The 21,901-nt window shown below is 42.3% G+C and overlaps 1 protein-coding gene across 2 annotated transcripts in view; it reads right to left on the reverse strand.

The window, feature by feature from the left end:
* myt1la (myelin transcription factor 1-like, a) overlaps positions 1-21,549 on the reverse strand; it is a 61,289-nt gene extending 39,740 nt beyond the window's left edge. For both annotated transcript variants that reach the window (XM_018743584.2, XM_018743581.2), the window contains exons 1-4: positions 21,448-21,549; positions 3,787-3,924; positions 484-538; positions 198-231 (exon numbers count right to left, since the gene is read on the reverse strand). In XM_018743584.2, coding sequence (XP_018599100.2) covers positions 198-231; positions 484-538 — 89 coding nt within the window. In that variant the 5' untranslated portion in view covers positions 3,787-3,924; positions 21,448-21,549. The remainder of the gene's footprint in view (positions 1-197; positions 232-483; positions 539-3,786; positions 3,925-21,447) is intronic.
* Between the last annotated feature and the right edge of the window lie 352 nt (positions 21,550-21,901).

A 21,901-nucleotide genomic window follows, 5' to 3' on the forward strand; every position in this document is an offset into this window, starting at 1 on the left:
ACACGGGCATCAGAGAGTGAAAGGAGAGTCAGGGACTGGTGGAGAGGGCGAAGGCGGTACATGTGAAGTGGTGGTGTGAGTTGATGTCAGTGCCACTTTACAGAGAGACAATGGAAACTGCATACTGCTCAGCCTGGATGCCCCTTCACAACATACCACCACACTGTTGTGTTAATGGGACCAATGGACGTACTAACCTGAAGAGCTCCTGTACTGCTGGTTCAGGGCGCACTAGAAAAGTGGGGGAAAAGAATAATCATTAGCACCAAAAATGTATATCGTGTGTAAAATCCACATCGATCGCCAGAGATTTTCCACCAGGACCCAACAAAGAAAAATGCTTTTAAAAATTCCCTGTACGACCTCTGACGGACTAGCCATTATTTCCCACTGCTTTTCTTCAAAACAGCCCCGAAAGAGCCGGTGGCACGGCTAGTCAGCGGGACGATCCAGAAGGGGGCGGGAGGCACCCTGCAGGCGTACCTCGGATGCCCCTGGAGCGTGTGCGGTGGCTCCTCTCTTCTGCATCCACCTCCATCTGGGGGAGAGATTAACATACAATTCATGTTGTTATCCTTCATAGCCAGACTTCCAAAGCACACATACCATCTCCTCTCGCTCCCTCCCTCCCTCCCTCCCGCTCTCACTCACACACAAACACACTCTGTGCCAGTCAACAGAACAGTACTCCGATCTCAACAAAAAGCTTAAACCCCTTCCACTGAATAAGGGTCAACAATTTGATATTTACTAAATGCAGTGGGCATATATCCATAACACTTCCTAAAAAAGAGAAAGCAAACTGATTTGAATTTATAATTAAAGCAATATTACTGTTAAAATGACCAACAATTCTGTTCTGTGTTTTACATATATTACACAGGAATAGCAAACATTTAACAGCCAAAATTTCTAGGCTGCTAAAGGTTTTCCATGTAAGAGATGCAAAAATAGTTTATACATACTGCTAAATAGCTTTATTTGGAGCAGAGAGGAAATTGTGCAATAAGTTCTTATGCATCAGAGCGGTGATTTTCTTATACATCACAATATGGCTGGCAATTAACAACCCACTAGGCAAAATATACGTGAGGGCAGGACAGCAGGTGCTTAGAGATCCACACAAGTGCGGGGTGTTTACCTGGGTCTTTGTTAAGGAGGCCAAGGGATGAGCAGCTTCTGCCATTATGCAAAGCTGGGCAGAACAATAACAGGAGTCCTGAACTTCAAAAGTACCATCATTACGATTGTTTTCCTCCCGGTGGAAGGGGAACACACCAGAGAGAGCTCATTGTTTCTGGCTGAATTCAAAATCCCTCTCAACATATCTCGTCTTTTGTGTCCTGCTGCATTTTCCCAGAAGCGTGAAATTGCCCGAACCCCAGACTTCACACTGTTTTTGCTCTTAGCACTGTTACAAACGTGTGCAGCCCTGTGATGTTTTTTTACCCATTATGCACTGTAAGCCCCATGCAGAGTTGAGGAGTGTAGAAAAAAAACTAAGGAAGGAAAAAAGAAGAGCAAAACTGTGAATTTCGACCACGTGTAATTCAATTAAGTGAACCCAAGATGAAAGTTGCAGCAAATGGTGGTTTAAAAAATAGTGCATTTATTTAAGTATCTCTGACTAATTGTAGGTTTGGAAAAAAAAAAAAGAAAAAAAAAAGAAGAAAAGAAAACAACATTCCATCATAATTTCACTTTCTTCTCATCGCTGCTTTAGGCTATAAAATGTGCTACAGAAACAGCAACTGCTATAATATGGTTTTATTAGAGAACAGAATCCTTTTTTCTTAGGAAATACACCCTGAACTGTCAGTCAACACGTTAAACTGATTTAGGCAGGATTCCTTTCTAAATGCCAGGATCACCGAGGCTTGAAAATAAGATGAGCAACTAACAAGTTGAATGTTTTGTTCTTTTTATAAAATATGTGAAGCTTTGTGTGCTTGTCTGTGGTGAAATACAGTGTCCAGTGCTGTTCTGCACTGTTTACTCCTCTTTGTGGGTTCGTACTTGTCAACCAGATCAGAGCACAAAACAGAATTGCTCTGCAGAGGCAGGGCTCCAAACAGCTATGTGTTTCGGTTACGGGCTGGCACTCTCTTCAGTAAACCCTTCAGACAATTCCTCGAACAGTCTCAGCATTGATCAGTGAAAAGTGGGGTAAAATCAGTCTCAGTGAACCTTGAAGAAATACATGAGTCCTGTTTCTGTAGTTACAACCCAACGGAAACATTTACACATGACCATCAACAGCTTTTGCTATCGTCCCCTTGACTATTCTTTTGTGGTTTAAGCCAGTCGGGGCACTCAGCTGTGTCAGGAATTGCACACAGTCTCCCTCTTACCCTTCTGATGATCCCCTATCGACCTGTGGTCCTGTGCATAGGGTTTTTTTGAAAGGTGATCTAGAAAAGGTAAACAGTGGCCATTCCTCCACAAGATGAAACTGCAACTGGACATGCAATTATCTCAGTTAATCCAGTGACCTCAAGATTCAAAGATGTCATCTCCTACGTGGTTTTAAATCCTCAAAACTGCTGCACGACAGCAATTTTTCATGGCATCGTAAATATAAAACCTTGGAGCCCACATTTAGTCATCCAGAGAAATAATGAGCACATTAGCAGTTTTTTTTTTTTTTTTGCTTGTTGCATTCGTCAGAAACATTACAGTTGCCATGACAACAGGTGGATGCTGTGAAAAGCGTTGGCGAACAGTCAGTCACGAAGGGTCTTTCTCGATGGATGGGCCACGGAAAAAACGCAGAGATGCAACTGCCATGCGCCCACTTGCCTGCCATATGTTTAAGTGCACTTGTCACCGCTCAGGTGGGTCATGGGGAGTTGTCATCATAAAAAACCTGTTCAGGAGCAAGTCTCACCATAATTCTCCTACCGTTTTTAGCTCCATCATGCACAATTCTAAAGAAACTTCATTATACTGTGATGCTTTAAAGCTATGGGCTTCACTGTGAAAATGCTAAAAATGTTACAAAGATCATAAAAAGTGAGTTTTTTTTTCCAGCAGCAATATGCCATGAGAGAAAGAAAACTGTCAATTCAGCATTTAATATTCTGTGATATTCTGTGTAACAATCATCCCGATCCTTCTTTCAAAAGTACTGGGAAAACTACAAAATTGTACCAACAAAAGTAAATGCTTTGAGGTTTCTGACCATTTGGATTGAGCACACAAAGTGAAAAACTAGTAGTGTATCCTCAGGCTCACCAGGATTTGACCTTGGTGCCACACTGTAATATTGAATAGATTGGTGCAATCTTCATTAACAACACCAGCTGCAAGGAAATCACTGTAAAGAACTGGAACTTTAAACAACAAAAGGAGTGCGCTTGAAACCGAGTAACAGCATCATACACATAAACTCATGAGACCCCATATAGAGTCCTTGCGGATGCTGGTATTTTTTCCCCCTCTCCCACCAAGCTGGGGAGAGAACTAAAGAGAGAGCCGTGTCAGTCGTAAGTGCATTGTTATCCATTTTCCTTGGTGTCACCTTGGAGCTTCTGGAGAATATCACAGAGCATATGGCTCCCCTGATAATGAGCATGCACTAGTTTTTCCGTCTGTTTCGGAGGGGGAGGGTATTGCCCAAAATGCAGCGATGTGTTAAAAAAGACTTTCCCACTATAAATTGTGTTATGCTTGAGAGCATAGCCATAAGTCCAGAGCAGGTCAGTGGTTGCTGGGGAAACCACTCTAGAAACTAGTGTCAGCAGCCTTCTCAGGTGACCGTGGAAGTGGTTTTACTGTGAGTAGTACCTGAGGTTGTGTGGTGGCGGGCAGGACTTGTCAGTGGGCCAAAATTTTCAGCTGTTTCTTTTCCTCCTGTTCTTCTGTCTGCAACGGAAGCTGAACTCCACAGCAAAGTCCTCAGAATGTCTCACCCTAATTCATTTTCTGTAAAAAGCAGAAAACAATGGAACATAAATATAAAGGGGATATTAGAGATGCGCACTGCCTGGATTGCACCCATGTTTTCCCATATAAAAAGCTTGTTTGATTCAATGCATTTAATAATTTTCCTTCCTTCCATCCATCCATCCATCCATCCATCCATCCATCCATCCATCCATCCATCCATCCATCCATCCAAATTCAGTAAGTGCTTATCCTGGGGAGTGTGGTGGCACAGCAGGTTTGGCTGGGTCCTGCTCTCTGAGGGGACTGGGATTCAAGGCCCACTTGAGTTGCCTTCTGATGGACTGGTGTCCTGTCCTGGGTGTGGCCACTCCTCCTCCAGCCCCATGCCCTGCATTGCCAGGTTAGGCTCTGGCTTGCTGCAGCCCTGCTTTGGCTTCAGCCAATGTGTATGTGCTTATCCTGGTATGGGTGTGGGGGACTGAAACCTATTCTAGAATCACTTGGCACAAGACTGATGGGGTACACCCTGGACAGAATGCCAGTCCACTATAAAGTAGCTAATAATATATCAATTATTACAAATTTTACCAGATGACACTTTTATAATTGCAACAAGCAGGCATTGTTCACATTATTTTTCCTATGTCTGCATTGTTTGCTTAATCTTGATGATGGGCAAGATTTTGACAGTAAATGTACCTTTACACTACATTTATTCTTTTAGCTGACACTTTTCTCCAAAGCTTGTTACGATGTTAAGCTCCCTACAATTGTTAATCCATTTATAGAGTTGGGTAAATTTTACTGGAGCAATTCAGTGTAAGTACCTTCTTCCGAAGTACTATAGCAGGAGGAAAGACTCAGACTTACAACCTTCAAGTCCAGCAGTGGCAGGTCTAACCCCTATGCTGCCTCCTGTCCCCATTGTTGCTTTCATGCCAGTTCTAGTCCAGAATAGCTTGGGAAGGATCCAAACCATCAAGTGATGCGAAGAAAGGATACCAACTGTATTGAATTATTTCCAGAAGGCTCCCTCAGTGAAAGTATGAAACTGAGGTTTCAGAAACATTTCATTTTGTCCACGCTGCTTGTCGAGGCTCATGTCCGCCAATCCTAATTAAAAGCAGCGTACGCAGATGACAGACGCGGCGTTAATGGGCCGTCGGCGAAGTGTGTCGGGAGAATGAGGGGACCCCCGGGGCTTTACCAGATTGCTTAAGTTATAATCGGGGCCGCACCGCAGCCGCAGGGAAGGAAGAAGTACCATAAATTTCCAAACATCCACCCGCGAGAAACTCCACCAGTCCAGATAAAATGCAGCTGCTGAGTGTGTGCTCTTGTGTTTGTGTACCGTGTTGTTATCAGCATGCCTTCTGTACTTATATTCTGCATTTCTCTTTCTTAACTTTTCTTCGACATAAATGAGGTAAAACGGGCTCTTCCCGAGGCACGGCAGGCACCTTGCGCATTTAGCCATCCATTCCGCGAAGGTTCCTCTTTAAACTTCTCCTAGCAGTCATTAAATCACAGAGGTCATCATTGGAAAATTGTCGAGGAATCAAACGCTACTGGAACTGGCTGTCATCCTGCTTCTTGCATTACTTTGTTATTAGTTTCATCTGACTGCCGCTCTACGCTCTTCAGAACTGTAGGCGATAGCATCCCTGCAATGTCTCCGGGTCCCAAGGCTAGCTACACAAACAAGTGAACTCGTTGAGCAGCGCCGCAGCCCTGACGAGTCTTCTGCACAAGCCCAACATGAGAATACCCAGGAGAACCTGTGTGGTGCACTTACTACAGGCACTGCTATTCTGAGGACATTACAGGGGAGCTCATTTTCTATACTTTGAATGTTTGCCTCTTGCTGTGTTCAAAGGCACACAAAGCAACGCATGCTCCAGAGGGACATGTTTCCTGATTCAGAGACGGAGATGCTATTGTAGGCCCTTGGAATATCCTGCATACCCTTCATCTTTCAGCAGAATCCTAAGCAGTACAACCCTGAGCAAGTTCCTGTGCATATGCAGCTAGACACAAAGAATGTATTAGTGGTATGATCATAGTCAAAGTAGCATGCGCTTAAAGTGCACCCGATATTTTCATTAAATCACAGAGGTCCTCGAACTTTTAATTTTACTTCAATCAAGCCTAGAATCTTTCAACATGCAACAAGGAAAGAAAGGGAGCACTTTTAAACCTTCTTTCCAACTTGATACGGTCAAGCATCAATTTATGCATGAGGCAACTGCTCCCATACAACAAATAAATTATACTTTAATGTCTAGTGACACAGCTGTATAGATTTCACAATAGCTGATCAACTCCATACTGGTACTTTTACATATACAAGTCCATGTCCCCCTGTTTTTGTTTCAACCAGTCTGACTCCACTAACTTGTATCTCTATTAGGAAAAAACAGGGCCTCCGTTGAGACAATACACAAGTGCGGACGAATCTTCACATGGAGCACGGTTTCTTATGTGGGATTTTTTCCCACATTACTGGCAGAAGGGGCTCTGCGAAGCCCCCTGCTTGTGCCCTGATTCGTCCTCCTTAAATGGGAGCTACAGGGAGTCACGTAAAACGCATCTAAAAAGCCCAGGGAAAAGCGGCAGCCAGACTTGGAAACACAGGGAAATACATCATGGCTATTGCCATTTTGACCATCAGTCAAAGAGCTGTGCCCTTGATTACAAGTTTTGAACATTGCCAGGTCCTTTAGTGAGGAAAACAAACAAATCACATCATTTTCTATTGTTATAGGTGATCAATTATGCACCAAGTCTGGGAAAAAAAACACAAAATTAAAGACAGTTGCCAGTGAGTGGTATGAACATGTGACAAACACCTACCAGTTGCACCAGGTGCCATAGTGGTTATAGCTGCTGGATCAAGACTCGGAAGTCACAGGTTCCACCCTTCCTATGGCACCCATGACCAAGGTACTTATCAAAAATTGCTGCAATAAAAAATTACTCAGCTGCATAAAGGGATAAATGATTTTAAGCTGATCTGTGGGAAAGTGGTAGTGCCATGGTGGTTAGAGCTACTGCCTTTGGCCCCCAGAGGTTGCAAGTTTGAATCTCACCTCTGGTTAAAGTACCCCTGAGCAAGGTACTTACCCTAAAATTGTTCCAGTAAAATTGCCCAGCTGTGTAAATGGGGAACTATTTGTAAAGTAGTTTAACATTGTAAGTCACTTTGGAAAAAAGTGTCAGCTAAATGAATAAATGTATATTACATGTAATATTTCTATTTTACAATGTAGTGTACATAGAAAAAATGTGTGAACTACCAATGATACTATGTAACATTGCAGAAAAACTTGTATGTGTAAGATTTAACGGAGCATAAAAACACAAAGGTTTTGTGCTGAGGCTGCATGGAGTGTAGAAAATGAGATGGAACATATTGTAACGACCCAAGTTACTGTTTTAGGCGGGAAACCTGTCTTTTGTAAATAGTTGCATTCTGTGGAATAACGTGAAATGTGGGTGTGCAACCACTGAGGGCACTTCCGGGGAAAATGATGGGGTGACTGTGTCTACCAGTGTGTTGGGAGAGAGCCTGGGGGTGCTAAGCAGGCTGGGAAGGCTGGCTGTAAGCGCAGGTTCTAGAGGAAACGGGGTCCTGGGACCGAGAGCATTATTCCCCTGGTGCTGGTATTTGAATAACCCGTTCTAAATGATCGTTGCCTCTTCGTTCTTCTTCACCCCATCAAAGCCCACGGCGCTGTGCGCCACAATACATCAACCACTACATCCCAGCTAGACCCCTTTGCTCGTCTACTTCTGCTCGCTTGGTGGTCCCGTGCATGAAAAGTAAAGCACGGAGGTTCTCAGTTCTGGCTCCATTGTGGTGGAATAACCTTCACCCCTCACACTGAACTGCAGAAACTCTGTCTACATTCAGGAAGAGTCTGAAAACTCACCTTTTCCAGATTCTCTTCGCCCATGATCTCTCAAGCTCATGTATGGTGTAAATGTTCATGCACTGTAACTTCATGATCATGTTCATCCCCAGATAAGCCTTTACACAGCCACTACTCCTCTATTGTATGTGAATGTGTACCTTAAAAAAAATGTAGGAAGGGTATCAGGATTCATCTATCGTGCGTTTTATGCACCTACTCAAGCGATGAACATCGGTGCATCAAGTGGAAAGTGACAAACTAGGTTTACTGAAGAAACACATGTCTGCAGCCATGTCTCTTTCTCTTCATGTAATGCACAAATTATATTTTTGCTGAGATGTACGTCGCTTTGGAGAAAAGCGTCTGCTAAATGAATAAATGTAAATGTAAATGTAAACATAGAAAAATTCTGTAATCGTGTATTATTGTAAATGTGAAACTCGCCTTGTCCCTGGGCATCAGCTTTGGATCCAGTACATAATAATAAATGTAGAATTTTCCTCATTTGTTCTTTATTCCACTAGGATAGAGGTAATGCAAGGAGAGACACAGAGTAATAAAGTCTATGGTGCACAGGAACCTCACTGCATGTTAATTATCAAGAGCAGGAAATACTAATCAACATGGTGGTTGCATCAGGAAGATACCAGGGGTATTTCTCATAAATTTCATACCACCCATACATTAAATCGAAATACATATTCATATGACTAGAGCAGCAAGGCATGAAGCGAATCGCTTAATGAAGCGAATCATAATTTAAAGATACTCTATAGCTGCTCTCTTCACTGTTAAAAATATATATAATTTAAATTTTTTTGCAAGATGTTAAAATAAGCTCTCCAAAAACAGACTAATTTAACAGAAAACAAATTTGAAATTTAAGAGATTAACAAATTCACACAATTAACCAGATGCCTGAAACCATGGAAAAAAAAAGTGAGTATGAAAATGGCAAAGAGTTAACACTCACAGCACCATGGAGGGCGTGTGCTCCTTGAATAAAACAAGCGCAGAAGTACTGAGAGGAGCAAGCAGCCCATTCATGCTCACCTCTGCTGAAGTTCACATACCAGTGAGAATGAAGAACGCCCAAAGTTATGCTACAGAGTTCTAGTCCCTGTTGAATACTTTTAAAAATGGGCTCAGAAATATGCAAGAGAAGTTATTGTAACATGACGCATTAACATCCCCCGTAACAGTGACAAAAATAAGAATGTGTTGAGGAAGGATGATGCTTCTTCTCCTTCTTCGAACCACTGTTGTCTCCAGCTCCCACACAGCAGTTCTCTCAGACTTGCCTTGTACTCTCAGATTGACTACTCTCCCAGTGAAATACAACCCCTATCCCATAATCCCCATCCCTGTCTTCCACAGGCAATACTTATTTTTAGAAGGACCGATAAACGGCAAGAACTGCAAATGGTGTGGGTTTTGAGGTGCTCACGTCAGAAACCAAGCGTGAAAACTCCATTTGACTGTCATGTCCCCTTCGATGTCAAAGACGGACTAGCTGAAAAGGAGTGAAATTGTGGATTATCACATATCCTCTGGGCACCCCCCCTTGATCAAAGCACCAATGGAGCTGCTTTGGCAGAACTGCTTCCTGGTCTGTTGCTCCTGGCAGACCATGGTGTACGGCAACCACATCTCAAGCCTCCTGGCCTCTCTTTCACCCTCTCTCTCCGTTCCCCACTTAGTCATCTTCCTGCCTCAGCAAGCTGAAGTCGCTTATTATTTCTCTGCCACCTCCACATTTGCAGCAGGAGTGCCTATTAGCTACACCATTAGCTGTCCCTTTCTCTTATGGAAGTCCACCCTTTCTCTAGTCACTTCCCATCACTGCCACTGGTATTTTGATCCCACGTTGCTACTGACCATATGGATGCTGTCCCATGTGCTAATTTATCATTATTATGTGCTTTCCTGTAGGGGGCACAGTGGCACGGGGGCACAGTGGCACAGCAGGTTTGGCCTGTGCCTGCTCTCTGGTGGGTCTGGGGTTCGAGTCCCACTTGGGGTGCCTTGTGGTGGACTGGTATCCTGTCCTGGGTGTGTCCCCTTCCCCTCTGGCCTTGCACCCTGTGTTAGGCTCCGGCTCGCCGCAACCCTGCTCGGGACAAGCGGCTTTGGTCAATGTGTGTGATTTGCTTTCCTGAATAATTAACAATTCAAAATAAACTCTTTTTCAAAGCAACTTTTTCTTTATTCTGTTAAAGCTTTATCTTGAACAACGAGGCTCAATTGATCAGCACCCAGACCGAGTCCCTGCTGTCAAGGTATCTCAAATGCGTGCAATCAAGGAACAGATGCAGCGACTCATCTCCGCAGCGAGAAGGAAAGGAAAGCAATGTTTGGTGCTGTTGTTTGGGGAGGCGCCTCTGCAATCAAGCATAATTGCGTGTAATCCTGCTAAAAACTGAGAGCAGTTTGTGCCTCTTATTCCCCTGCAGGTGGAGGGATTAGGGCATGCGGATGGAGTCCGGGCTCTGCTGACACACGGTTAATGGGTTGTGCTCTTCTTCTCGTCCCGGTGTTCTGGGACACCTGAAAGCACATTCTTGAAATTGTCTACATTATTATCCCCTCATTCCCTCTTGCATGTAAATAAGGAGCATTGTATTACCATACAATGTGCTAACTCACCATTTCAAAACTAGTACATTTGAAGGATCATTACACAGAGAGCACTTAAAAAGGGGCTTTTTGACTTGTGCCTTTTCCTAAGTAAGATTAAATATGCTGAGCCTGACCACACACACACACACACACACACACACACACACACACACACACACAGTCTGAACCGCTTCTCCCCTTGTCCACAGGGAGCCAGAGCCTAACCCAGCAACACAGGGCGTAAGGGTGAAGGGTACACACCCAGGATAGGACACCAGTCCATCGCAAGGCAGCCCAAGCAGGACTCAAACCCCAGACCCACAGGAGAGCAGGACCCAGTCCAACCCAGTGCACCACTGCACCCCCTGAGCCTGACCCTCTATTCTGTTTTTCCACATTGAACCAGGTCAGTAAAATAACCAACAGAAAAATGCTTGACTGAAACATTACCTTACTATTTTACAGAGATACAGAAAGGGTTCTGCACAGTCCTGTTCCCCTCCATTTTAAAAGCCGAATTGATCATTTAAGAATTTCAGCATAAGGAAGCAATATGAGTTCAGGACCCTCCACCACATTCTTAGGGTAATTGTATAAAACCTTGGTTTACCACTTTAAATACATATTTTGGGGGTTACAAATCAGTTATCATCCAAGAGTTGATTTTCAACATTGAAAATTGCCTTTAATTTGAATAGCTTATAAGACACTTTAAATGTATTTAAAATCTTTTTTCTTCAGTTCACGAGAAGAAACACCGGAGTGCCCTTGAGTATAACTGCATACTATTTGGTCTTTGCAGCAGCTCAGGTCACATCCAGCAGAAAAGCTGTGATGCCCTGCTATGCAATCCCGTTCTTCCTTTCATTGACTGTCTTTGTAATTTTTGACTGAACTTATTTTGCTAACTTTTTCTTGCTTCTGTGAAAGCGCAGAAGCCAAGCAATGATGGCACCAAGTTCTTTTTGGAAATAATCTACACTCCCGGTGATATTTCTCTAATTGGGAAGAAAATTCATGTCACAGGCAAATAAAACCAAAGGGAATGTGTAGTTGTAATAAAAAAAAAAAAAAAAAAAAACTGCAATTTGATTTTTTGGCTTTGAATTCCCTTGAGGAGTGTGTGAATTGTGTAAAAATATTTACCTGAGGCAAATTTATAAGCCTACCGCACTCTGTCAACAGACATATGGAACTCTTGACACACAATTACTCGATTATCCTAAGTTCTGACTTCCTTAGCGTAAACGCAGTACGACATCCTGCACGGATGCACTAACGGGGAGAGCAATCAGTCCAATGGTCTAAAGTTAAAGTTACTTCTGTCTTAGCCAAACAATCACATTTCAGTATGAACTAAGATCCTAATTCTGCGCTGCTATACGCTGCTTCCGGTGACTGCGATCATTTATTTCTTCAGCTCATCCATCAGCTGATCTAGTAACAACCCCAGATATTATTGAGGGAGAAGAGAAAAAAGGAACTCAAATTTCAAAAAGTAACAAAGATCAGTCTTAAGACCTCAGGCGCGGGAAGAAGACACTTTTGCCTCAACTGCGAACGTATAGAAAACCCACATGCAGCAAGGAATTATTTTGGCTTGCAAACACATGTCTATTTAAAGCACTCATCACAATTTGTGCCTTTAAAATCATGGCTTCGGAACCTCATCAGTAGCAAACAGCATGGTGGCTGATTATAATTGCATTCATTTTCTGAAGCTCATCTGCATGTCTAAATCTAAACCTGGAAGCACTGTTAATGCTGTGTACTGCCGCTGTACATTGGTATGCTGCACTGTATTTAAATAATGAGCGGTTTTCTCGACAAAATACATACATACGTGCATGCTCTTTTTTGACTTTATTACTTTTTGACTTTATTTACCTTACTGTGGGACAGCTGGTACTGTAGTGGTTAGAGTTACTGTCTTTGGACCCAATGGTTGCAGGTTCAAGCCTCACCTCTGGTTATAGTACCCTTGAGTAAGGTACTAACTGTAAGTAGCTCCAGAAAAAAAAAAAAATAAATAAAAAAAAATAACCCAGCTGTATAAATGGGTAAATAATTGTAACCTCAACACTGTAAGCTGCTTTGGAGAAAAGCATCATGTAAATGTTCAGAGGTATAAGTCTGCAGACTGGAAGTATATGTAAGGTTTGGCTAGGGATGTCAAGGTTACTGCAAATTTGGCAGGACCATCAGCAGCCCAAGTGGACATAGTCAAAATGAAACCATTAGAAAATTCATATAAAGAAATATATGGCAGAGAACTCCAATACTTGATGAATGAATCTCATTAATGTTAAAAGTATCAGAGGCACTGAAACAGAGCACAACAACTGTCTTTGGTAATGTGGATGTAACTGGTCTTGATGAAGAAGTTAGTGGAAGCTGTAATTAATTATTAATAAGCAAAAGACATGACTCTTTGAAGATGGAAACCAAGAACAAAAAGATTCAGGAGGATGGAAACTTGCAAAAGAACCTTGGGAAATGAGTTGACAGGCCCGCTCATTTTTACCTCTCTGTTTCCAAAACACATGGAGAGACACGGCTGCAGTAAAAATATTAATACAAACCTTTCTAAAAGCATAGCAAGTATAATATATTTTTGATTTTTACATTTAATTCAATTTCTATTCAGTGTATTTTTATACAGTCCCTGTCAACATGGTTGTCCCAGAACACTTCACATGGGATGTGAACATACATTTCAGAGGGAGGCTGTAAAAAAATCATCAAGAGCGGCGGCATTAGAATTAGCGGTAAAACTATACTGAACAAATGAACTAAGGTATAGATAGATTAATTCAGCTTGGGTGTGATTTCTGCTCTCACAAGACATTTTGACCACTGCTGTCATCACACTGATTCTCTCAGAGCAGGCATGGTATTTGGAGAACGGACCTGTCGCTGTTTTCTCACGGTGCCATGTGCACGTGTTTAAAAGTCAGACTTGTCTTCTATTGCCTCACCCTCTGAGTCCATTTACTGAAAAAGGAGACTCCTTGTTTTATTGCCAATACAGTCTCCTCCTTCAGACAGATGTCACTTACATAGGTCACTTTACTGTATATCTATAATGGCAGATGCTTATTAATGTAAGACATTATGATATGTGTGAATCATATCAACGTAGAAATATTTCCTTGGTTTATACAGCCGGATATCGGATTTAAGGATCTTGCTCAAAGGTACTGCGACAGGTCTCCTAGGACTTGAACTCGTAACAGTTTTTTCTTGTCTACTTTAACCACCTACTGCCTCAGTCGAAAGAGGCGGACGAACAGAAGTGGACCGCGCATTCATCCCTCTGTTTTTCATTCCAAAGTCATATCTATCAGTGTGCTGACAGAACATCGAAGGAGCCCAGGTCCTGGGTGGTAAAATTCCTGAGCCAGTGACATATAGCACACCGCCCCCTTCCCGCCCCAACACTGACTGCACACCAGAAGTCAAGCAGGGGAAGAACCAATCAGTCCAAAGAAAAGAAACACCCACTGTAGAGGACTGTAAAATTCAGTAACCATGATACACAGAAGAACAGTGCACTACAAAATTGTCCAGCACCAAATGATATTGCGATAAAATGCAAAAGGTGCCGTTTTCCCGCAGAAAACCAGTTTTATGAGTCATGGCGTCCCTGATAGGAGCGACAATGACCAGGGTGGCACCAGAGTGGGCTGCAGATGAGACCCTGTGCGTGCGTACACCTGTGCATACGACACCGTTGTGCATATTTTTAAATGCAAACTCCATGAAGCCGTTGCTAGAGGGGAAAACCTAAACCCATCTGTAAGAGAGGTAGCGATTTACCATTTCAGAGACATGCTTGTATTGCTATGAAAATGAAAAGGTAACAGTTGAATGTATAAAAAGCAGCTCTTTTGATTGTTCCGCCCCCCCCTTCTGATTTTTCGAAATTAGTCTACTAATACACCACCACGCCAAATAGCCTTGGCACAAACTTTGTATCAGTGGCTAACAGTCACTTTTGTATTGTCCATTGTGGCCACTTCAAAGCACTTAAGAGATCAAATTACTTGAAGGAAAAAAGCATGTTTCTGTTATTTTTTAATGTAGTCAAGGACGTCTTGATGCTATTTTATAATGGCATTCAGCAATTGCAAAAGTGATAAATATTGTACTTGATGAAAGAATCAAGGCATTCGTTTTTTGTTATTGTATGAAGCACATTATCTGGTTTGTTTCCTACCATAAAATGTGTGCTGCTCCTAAGCAGATGAAAGGAAGGCTCTTGGATTCGGAAAGAGACCAAAATGCAGTAAAAGGCCTAGTATTATTTGTTTGTTTTTTTTTTTTTTTTTTTTTTTTTTAAATAGAGAACACAAAAGCAGCAGAAATGATTTAAACGGTTTATGAAATGATATATACATCATGACAAGACGTGACATGGTGCTGGTGATTGGATGGACACTGAAAGAGCTCATCCACTTCAGTCCAACGGGTGGTTTCAAACAGGTAGGTGAGACAGTGCTGAGGAAGACAGGCATATGTCACTGCTAACAACATGTTTAATGTGATCTGTCTGACATTCCCTGCTCCTCACTTGTCTGTGATTAGACATCTAGGACCTCATCACCTTCACCGAACTCATGAAACCGTGGCCTTGCCTTTGCTGTGACACACGCGCGCAGAGAAGTACAGAAGCACTTACATTTGAACGTGGGAAATGAATCACTTTGCCTACGTTTTCTGTCCTGAGCTAATTTGGACTGCACAACAGAAACTGCTAGGCCAGGAAATAAAATGAGGTCAGGACAACAGCAGGGGTTCAAGATTTTTTTTCAGTTGCTCAACTCAGTGAAAATTTCATCTCCAAAAAACCAAGAAAAAGGCACCGCAACAACACGGCTGATAAAAGACCACTTTAAACCTCTAATTCAGCCCATGTACCTTGAATATCACGACAGCGAATTAATTCAAGGCCTTACTCGCTAATCGGTAGTAGTCAAGTCGTACGTAGGTAAGTCATGGAACAGAAGTCAGCCAACGGTAACATGTATTTCTTACGATTTAAAAAGCATTGAGTCACCCATTCCGGCTGGTGTGCGGTTTGAGGACACTTGAGGACGAAATCAAGAGGAGTGCAGGTGTTTAAGTGGACGAGTCTGGAAGAAGACATGTGGAGGAGCTGCTGGAACTGGGGCAAACTCTGCACCTGACTTCTCCCTGTCCACTGGATCTGCTGAGGTTTCTGCCAGGACCAGGCTGACCCCACGGCCAACTCAGCACGCAGGTGCTGTGGACACTTGGACAGCACTGTCAGAATAAAAGCTAAGGACAACTTCCCACAGCCTGAAAGACTGCCACCACGCAGAAAACTTTATAGAAACACAATGACACTTTTATCCATAGGCGTGGTGGTAGTAAAGATGTCATTCCGTTATACCGAGCTAATTGTTCAGTCTGAGCACTAGACCACATTTGGGTGAAATTTGTTAAAAGGGTCATTCAGTCTCTGAAAAGCGACCTGGTCTGGAAGAAATTAATTTCAAGGCAGGGTCTAACAATGCAACTGTGAACCTCTCCTGCGTTGACTTTTAGACTAATGACAGAGAGAGCTTCATTGCTCACGAGATCTTGAGTCAGTTCAATCAGGCTGTCAGTTTTGGTCATGTTCTGTCATATTCTTGCTGCCGGTTGAATGCGAAGGGTATCTCAAGGACACCTGCGTGCTGTACTTTTTCTGTCCTTGTTGTCTACATACTTAAGCAGGACAAATTCGTGCTTAATTGTAAAGTATTCTAGGTCTAAAAATATCTTCTTACAAAAATATATGACTAATCCATAACCTGTAAATAACCTAAGAACTGAAATCAACTCTTCCCAAACCACTGTACATCATGGAGAGTTTTGTACTGACTTCTACTGTGAGTTTTACTGGGCCCGGTACCTTACAGCTCTTGTACATAGTTATTTCAGTGAAGGCACATCTGCTGTAACCTTGGACCAGCTGGTGTTGTAAAGTGCACAAGGGCACTGCTGAAGACAAGCCGACTGAAAGACGGAGCAATCCTGATGAACAGGAAATGGTTCGCTCTTTACTGACTCTCTGCTGCCAACGTATGAAACGACCGGTATTCTTGGAACGACGATACATTCTCTCAGTGAGCTCCGTTTCAGCTGTGGTTTCCAGCAGTTCCTACATGCCGCATACCGTAAATGCACACACCGGAAGGGAGGTGTACACTTGCCCACTGATCTTTTATAAAAATGAAACTTTTAAACATCTCATTTTGGTACGTCCCCTCGAAGCGGGAAAAGGGTGACAGCGTAGATCCTAAAGCGACATCCATACCGGTGTTCAACACTCCTCACTTAGACAAGAGTGCTGAACTGATCATCACATCCACAGTACCTGCTTGCACTCACTGTCTTATACAATAATATCAGATACTGTGTAGCTGTTCAATGTTTGACAGTACGATTTCTTCACCATTCCCATCTGGGAACCATCCCTACCTCACCCATGAGTGGCCACTGCCGATGTGTCTTTGAACCAGCACTGAGTTGGACTGTAAATTTAGACTGAAATTGGATTTGCAGAAATCAATAGCAACAACTTGCCCTATCCGGCCCTTGCCTTGATCTGTACATTACGTGATTTGCATTTTATTTATTTGATTACTGCATATTTTTAACTTGGAAATCGACTAGTGCACCTTACACTTTTACACCTACATTTGATTACTTATATACCTGGATATCTAGTGATGTGAGGTAAATATCTTACTTGAGGCAGCATTTTCTTATCGTAAACCTGCTCACATTCTTATCCCTTCAGTTTAGCCTGATGCTCTGCACTACTGACACTACCGGTGTTCTTCACAAATTACTACGATTCTCATAATCATTTCTTCCATCCCTCAGGACCAAACCTCTTGTCTTAAAATTCCTCCGAAACTGCAAAAACACATATAAAAACAGAAATAAACATGCTGTGTCGTCAACCAGTTACACTTTTGACATGGAAAAGAAGAGTGCTGTGTCTTCAAATATTAAGTGCAAGCAAGATGCAAAGCTTCATAGGTACATTTCCAAAGGTATCAAAACTAATGCCATTCATCTGACCCGGTCACAAGCATGGCAGAGCTTCTGACATTACACTTCAGCATTTGTACTTGCTCTTCCTGAAGGGCCGTATTATTCTTCTTGAGTTTGCCGTGTCTTTCCTTCTTCATCCGACTGGTTCAGAGCTGCTCCAGTGAACACACCCAGCAGTGAACAGATGCCACCTTAGAGCAAAACTACCCCCAACCCTATCCAGTCGAGCTAGAGAGATCAATCAGGTTGAGACAAACCTGTTCTTGTCGTTTTACTAGGGGGAAGGCAGCGGGCGACTCTATGCTGTGGTCACATGATGACCAAACACTCCTTGGTTTGCTGGCCACAGTTAAAAACAGCTGGTCAGTGTTCCCAATTAATGACCGTTCATCCAGTATGGCAACGTCACAGAGTGAAACCAAGTATTTATCTCAAGCCTCTGTATGTGCTAGAAATCTATTTTTAATATGGCTGCTGCTAGTGGTTTTGAACACGTTCCATGCACCCAGATGGCATCTTCATCATCTCTGATGTCCTTCCCATTTTGAACATATAATGACCCCTGACATGGCATCGGTGGGAAAGAAGAAGCTGTGCCTTTAAGACTGAATAGTCAACGTCTAGGGTCTTTTTCAACAGCATTAGCATTGCGATGGATTTTTTGCAGGTGCAGCCTCATGAGCACCGCCACTGTCAGTTCTCGGAGCCGTAGGGTGTTTGACATCACTCCTCCACATGAGGCAGACAGTGGCTCCCGCCAGCAGGCCCAGAGCACAGCACTGATGCGTCAGCTTTGTGAGCGAACCATGGGCTTATTCATCATTCCATGCAGACATACCCAGTCACGTGACCCAGCACTATCCTGTTTCTTCCGTTTCCATCAGACTGGGTGACCCGACAGCGGTGTCATAGGAAACCCCTTTTTTATGGATTCTGTCTACATTCCTAGTTTTCACTCATTTCTCACCTGTGAAATTTCCTATCAGTTCTTAATACTATTTTAGCATTAGCCCCAGACTGCCGTTGTTTTATTCCATGACACTTTGGCAACTCTGCTACTCTAGTGGATGGCGAAGTTTCTTGAAACAACTGCAAGCTACCAACAACCTTAGCTTGCTTTCAAAATTCTTTAATCACTTTTTAAACTGGAATGCCATCCTGTCTTGCTAGCCTGGCTCCCCATGCTTCCGGGATAGACTCTGGACCAGCATGGCACTGACTTACACAAGCGGTTAATGACAGTGACCGAGCATGTGATTTTCCTAGATGAAAATACAAAAAACATGGAACAACATAGAAAATAAAAAGCCAGTTCTCTTCAACTGTACAGAAACTGTGTGAACTGAGAAGCCTGATTTTATATTTTTGCTGTTCTTGATTTTATAATATTATTGTAGAGTTGTTTCCCAACAATCCAGATTCATTTTAAAATCTTTAAGTAAAAACAATGGCCAACAACCAAAAAACTGTAAGACTGAGTTATACTTGAATCTATTATGACCAATACACTGTTGCATGCATTAAGATTATTATATTTTCCATTAAGTCTTAAATGTTTAATTAATATTCTTCAGCAAAATTTTAAAAATCTCACTGTTGGATAGCATGTGCTTTTTATGGTAATTTTTATGTTAAATTTTCTAAATTACATTTCTGAAGGAAAAAACAACAGGGCCTATCCTCAAGTTCAAACCTTCAGCGAATCAGTCATAAACCCAGATTGTTAACAGCTATACTTCTCTTTAACTTATTTTTAGTAGACACTGGATCCACACAGAAATATGTAAACCTCAGGCAAAAAAAAAAAATTGTAGTAAATTACTGGTCCTACATCAAAATGAAATACTAAACAACACATTTACATGAAATCAAAGGATATCACCACTAACATCTTCTCATCAGTATGGCTTTCAATTTGTACTGCATGAATTCCACAATGCAAAGTTAAACATTTGCGTTCGCTACATTGAAGAAAGAAAACATGAGTGCAAACTTAGATTTCCCTCCAATTGTTTATATGTGAAAAGGAGCAAAGGGAGCGCTTTCAAACAGCTGCAGCAAAACAGTTGACTTTTCAATTGAACTTTCATGCAACCTTGCAATTTAGTATTTTACCACGCTATCATTTCACTTTGTAAGTATATAGCATCCATTCTGAAGTTAATTACGCCACACCGCAACGACTATCAGGAAAAACTGTCACATTTGCCATGAAAACGACATGAAAGATCACAATCTTGAGCCAAAATCAAAGTGAAACAACACAAAGAATGCTGCGATAGGCACACGTGCATGCGCGCAAACACACACACAAGCCCTCATCACTAGTGTCTGCAGTGGTGGTGAATTATGTATTTAACCCAAAAGCAAAACAAGTCACTTGACATCAGCGAGGATGTAGCCTCTCGTGGACAAAAATAATTGTATTTAACGCTGCTGCTTACATTCAGCTTCCATCAAGTTATTTCTTTTTAAATATATTAACGTTTTAAAATGTATATGTAGTGCTATGTATTTTCTTATTTGTAAGCCATTATTTTTCACATGATTAGATTAAGGAGGTTCAATATCTCAGTTTATAACTGGAAATAAACTCTGTAATAAGGTATTGTTAGCTACTAAGGACCAGAATTACTACATATTAACCATACTCCCAGTATTTTTCTCAATGTGAAATGCAAGTATGAGTAATATTACAATGTGATATTCAATTAATACTTAATTTAAAATATTACTGACTAAAAGATGCATAACAATTATACTAATTAATACGGAGCAATCGCTTAACATCTCTTTATGTGTTTTATACAGATATGCTACAAACTCTGCAACCTTTGTAAATTTCAGGCGAATGACAGGTGGCAAAGAGATTACAGCCACTATTTGTTTTAAGTGACTGTCACACACTTCAGAGTTACCTGCTGTTAAGTGCCACAACAACAGAAATAACGTAAGTTACATATTCAGAGTGGTCTTTTAAGGAAACGTGCATTGAAGCATTACATTAGAAAGAAAAAGAATGGAGGACAAGAAAAAACACTACCCACGTATTAATATGTCAGAATAAATCATTTTTAGCAAAACAACTACAACTGGATTGCTGATACAATGTTAATGCCACTAACCACCACAATAGTAAACATGACCATAATAAAAATAGTTGCCATGATTTTTATTTGGCCAATAAAGTTAACACCGAACAAGTTTCGAACTTTGTTAAGCTCTCCTTGACATCTGACAGCTACTGGCCCAGATCAAGTAGATCCCTTATATGGCCAGACCGTGGATGCAGAAAGACGGGAGAGAGGAGAGCGTTCTCACAGCCCCTCCGCCGGGACGAGAATCGTGAGAATCACAGAGGCAGACAAGGATCACCTCACGCCCCATCTCGATGATATTTACGCTCCCAGAGCACCGACACAAAAGCGCCAGTGCTCACCTGGGATGAGAAGGCATTTACGCTGGGGTCCCGGCCTTCCATCCTTCCCTTGTGTTTTTTTCATAAAGATATCACACAAAATTCCCTAGACAAAGGCTCCGGTGGCTTCTAAGTTCTATATAAATTAAGAACAGCATGGCGAAAGATGACAGCAAATTGAGCAAAGACGCAGTGAAAACAAGATTGTTGTCACAGAACAATTCCAACCACACAGGTTGAATGTGCAAAAACTGTTTCAGAACTAGGTACAGAACACTCATGCATGTGCAAGAAAAACAGCACGGTAATCCTAATCACGAGAGCCAAACATACTTCTTTTAAGAGAGGAACAGAGCGAGCCTCCCCACTTGCGGTTTGAAACAAGCTGCAGCCCTGAAACGTATAAAGTAGGTTGCACTCACACGTAATGTGATGGAATGCACAAACAAGTGAATCAAGTGTTAATCTCCAGTCCAGTTCTACATCACAAGCCATGCGGCCGGAACATGAGGACAATGAAAGAAATCACTCGTTTACCTTAACATCCTATTAAAGAGGAGAGCAACAGAAAGTGACGAAACCTTCTGAAATGTTGACACTTCAACCTTCTCTCTGCATCTTCTCTGCTAGTGTCTGAAAGTCTGCCACCAGCCTCTCTCTCACTCGCTCGCTCTCTCTGCTTCTCTCCCCCTCCCTTGTGTTTCTCCGAGCTCTTTCTCTGGTATGGATGGAAGGGGGGAAAGAGAGGAGGTGGGGACCAGGCTGCTGGGAAGGATGAGTGGTAGCTGGCAGACAGGGGCACACCAGGCAGGGTGTGCATGTGGGGAGCGTGTCAGCCTGGAGCTGCAAGTGTACGAGAGAGAGAGGGAGCGAGGATGGAGAGAGAGCAAAGAAGAGAGCGGAAAATGAGAAAGAGAGAGAGAGAGAGAGAGAGAGAGAGAGAACGAGAGAGAGAACGAGAGAGAGAAAGAGAATGGGGGAAGCCGCAGCA

Source organism: Scleropages formosus, chromosome 1 (assembly GCF_900964775.1).
Source record: "Scleropages formosus chromosome 1, fSclFor1.1, whole genome shotgun sequence".
Classification (NCBI taxonomy): domain Eukaryota; kingdom Metazoa; phylum Chordata; class Actinopteri; order Osteoglossiformes; family Osteoglossidae; genus Scleropages; species Scleropages formosus.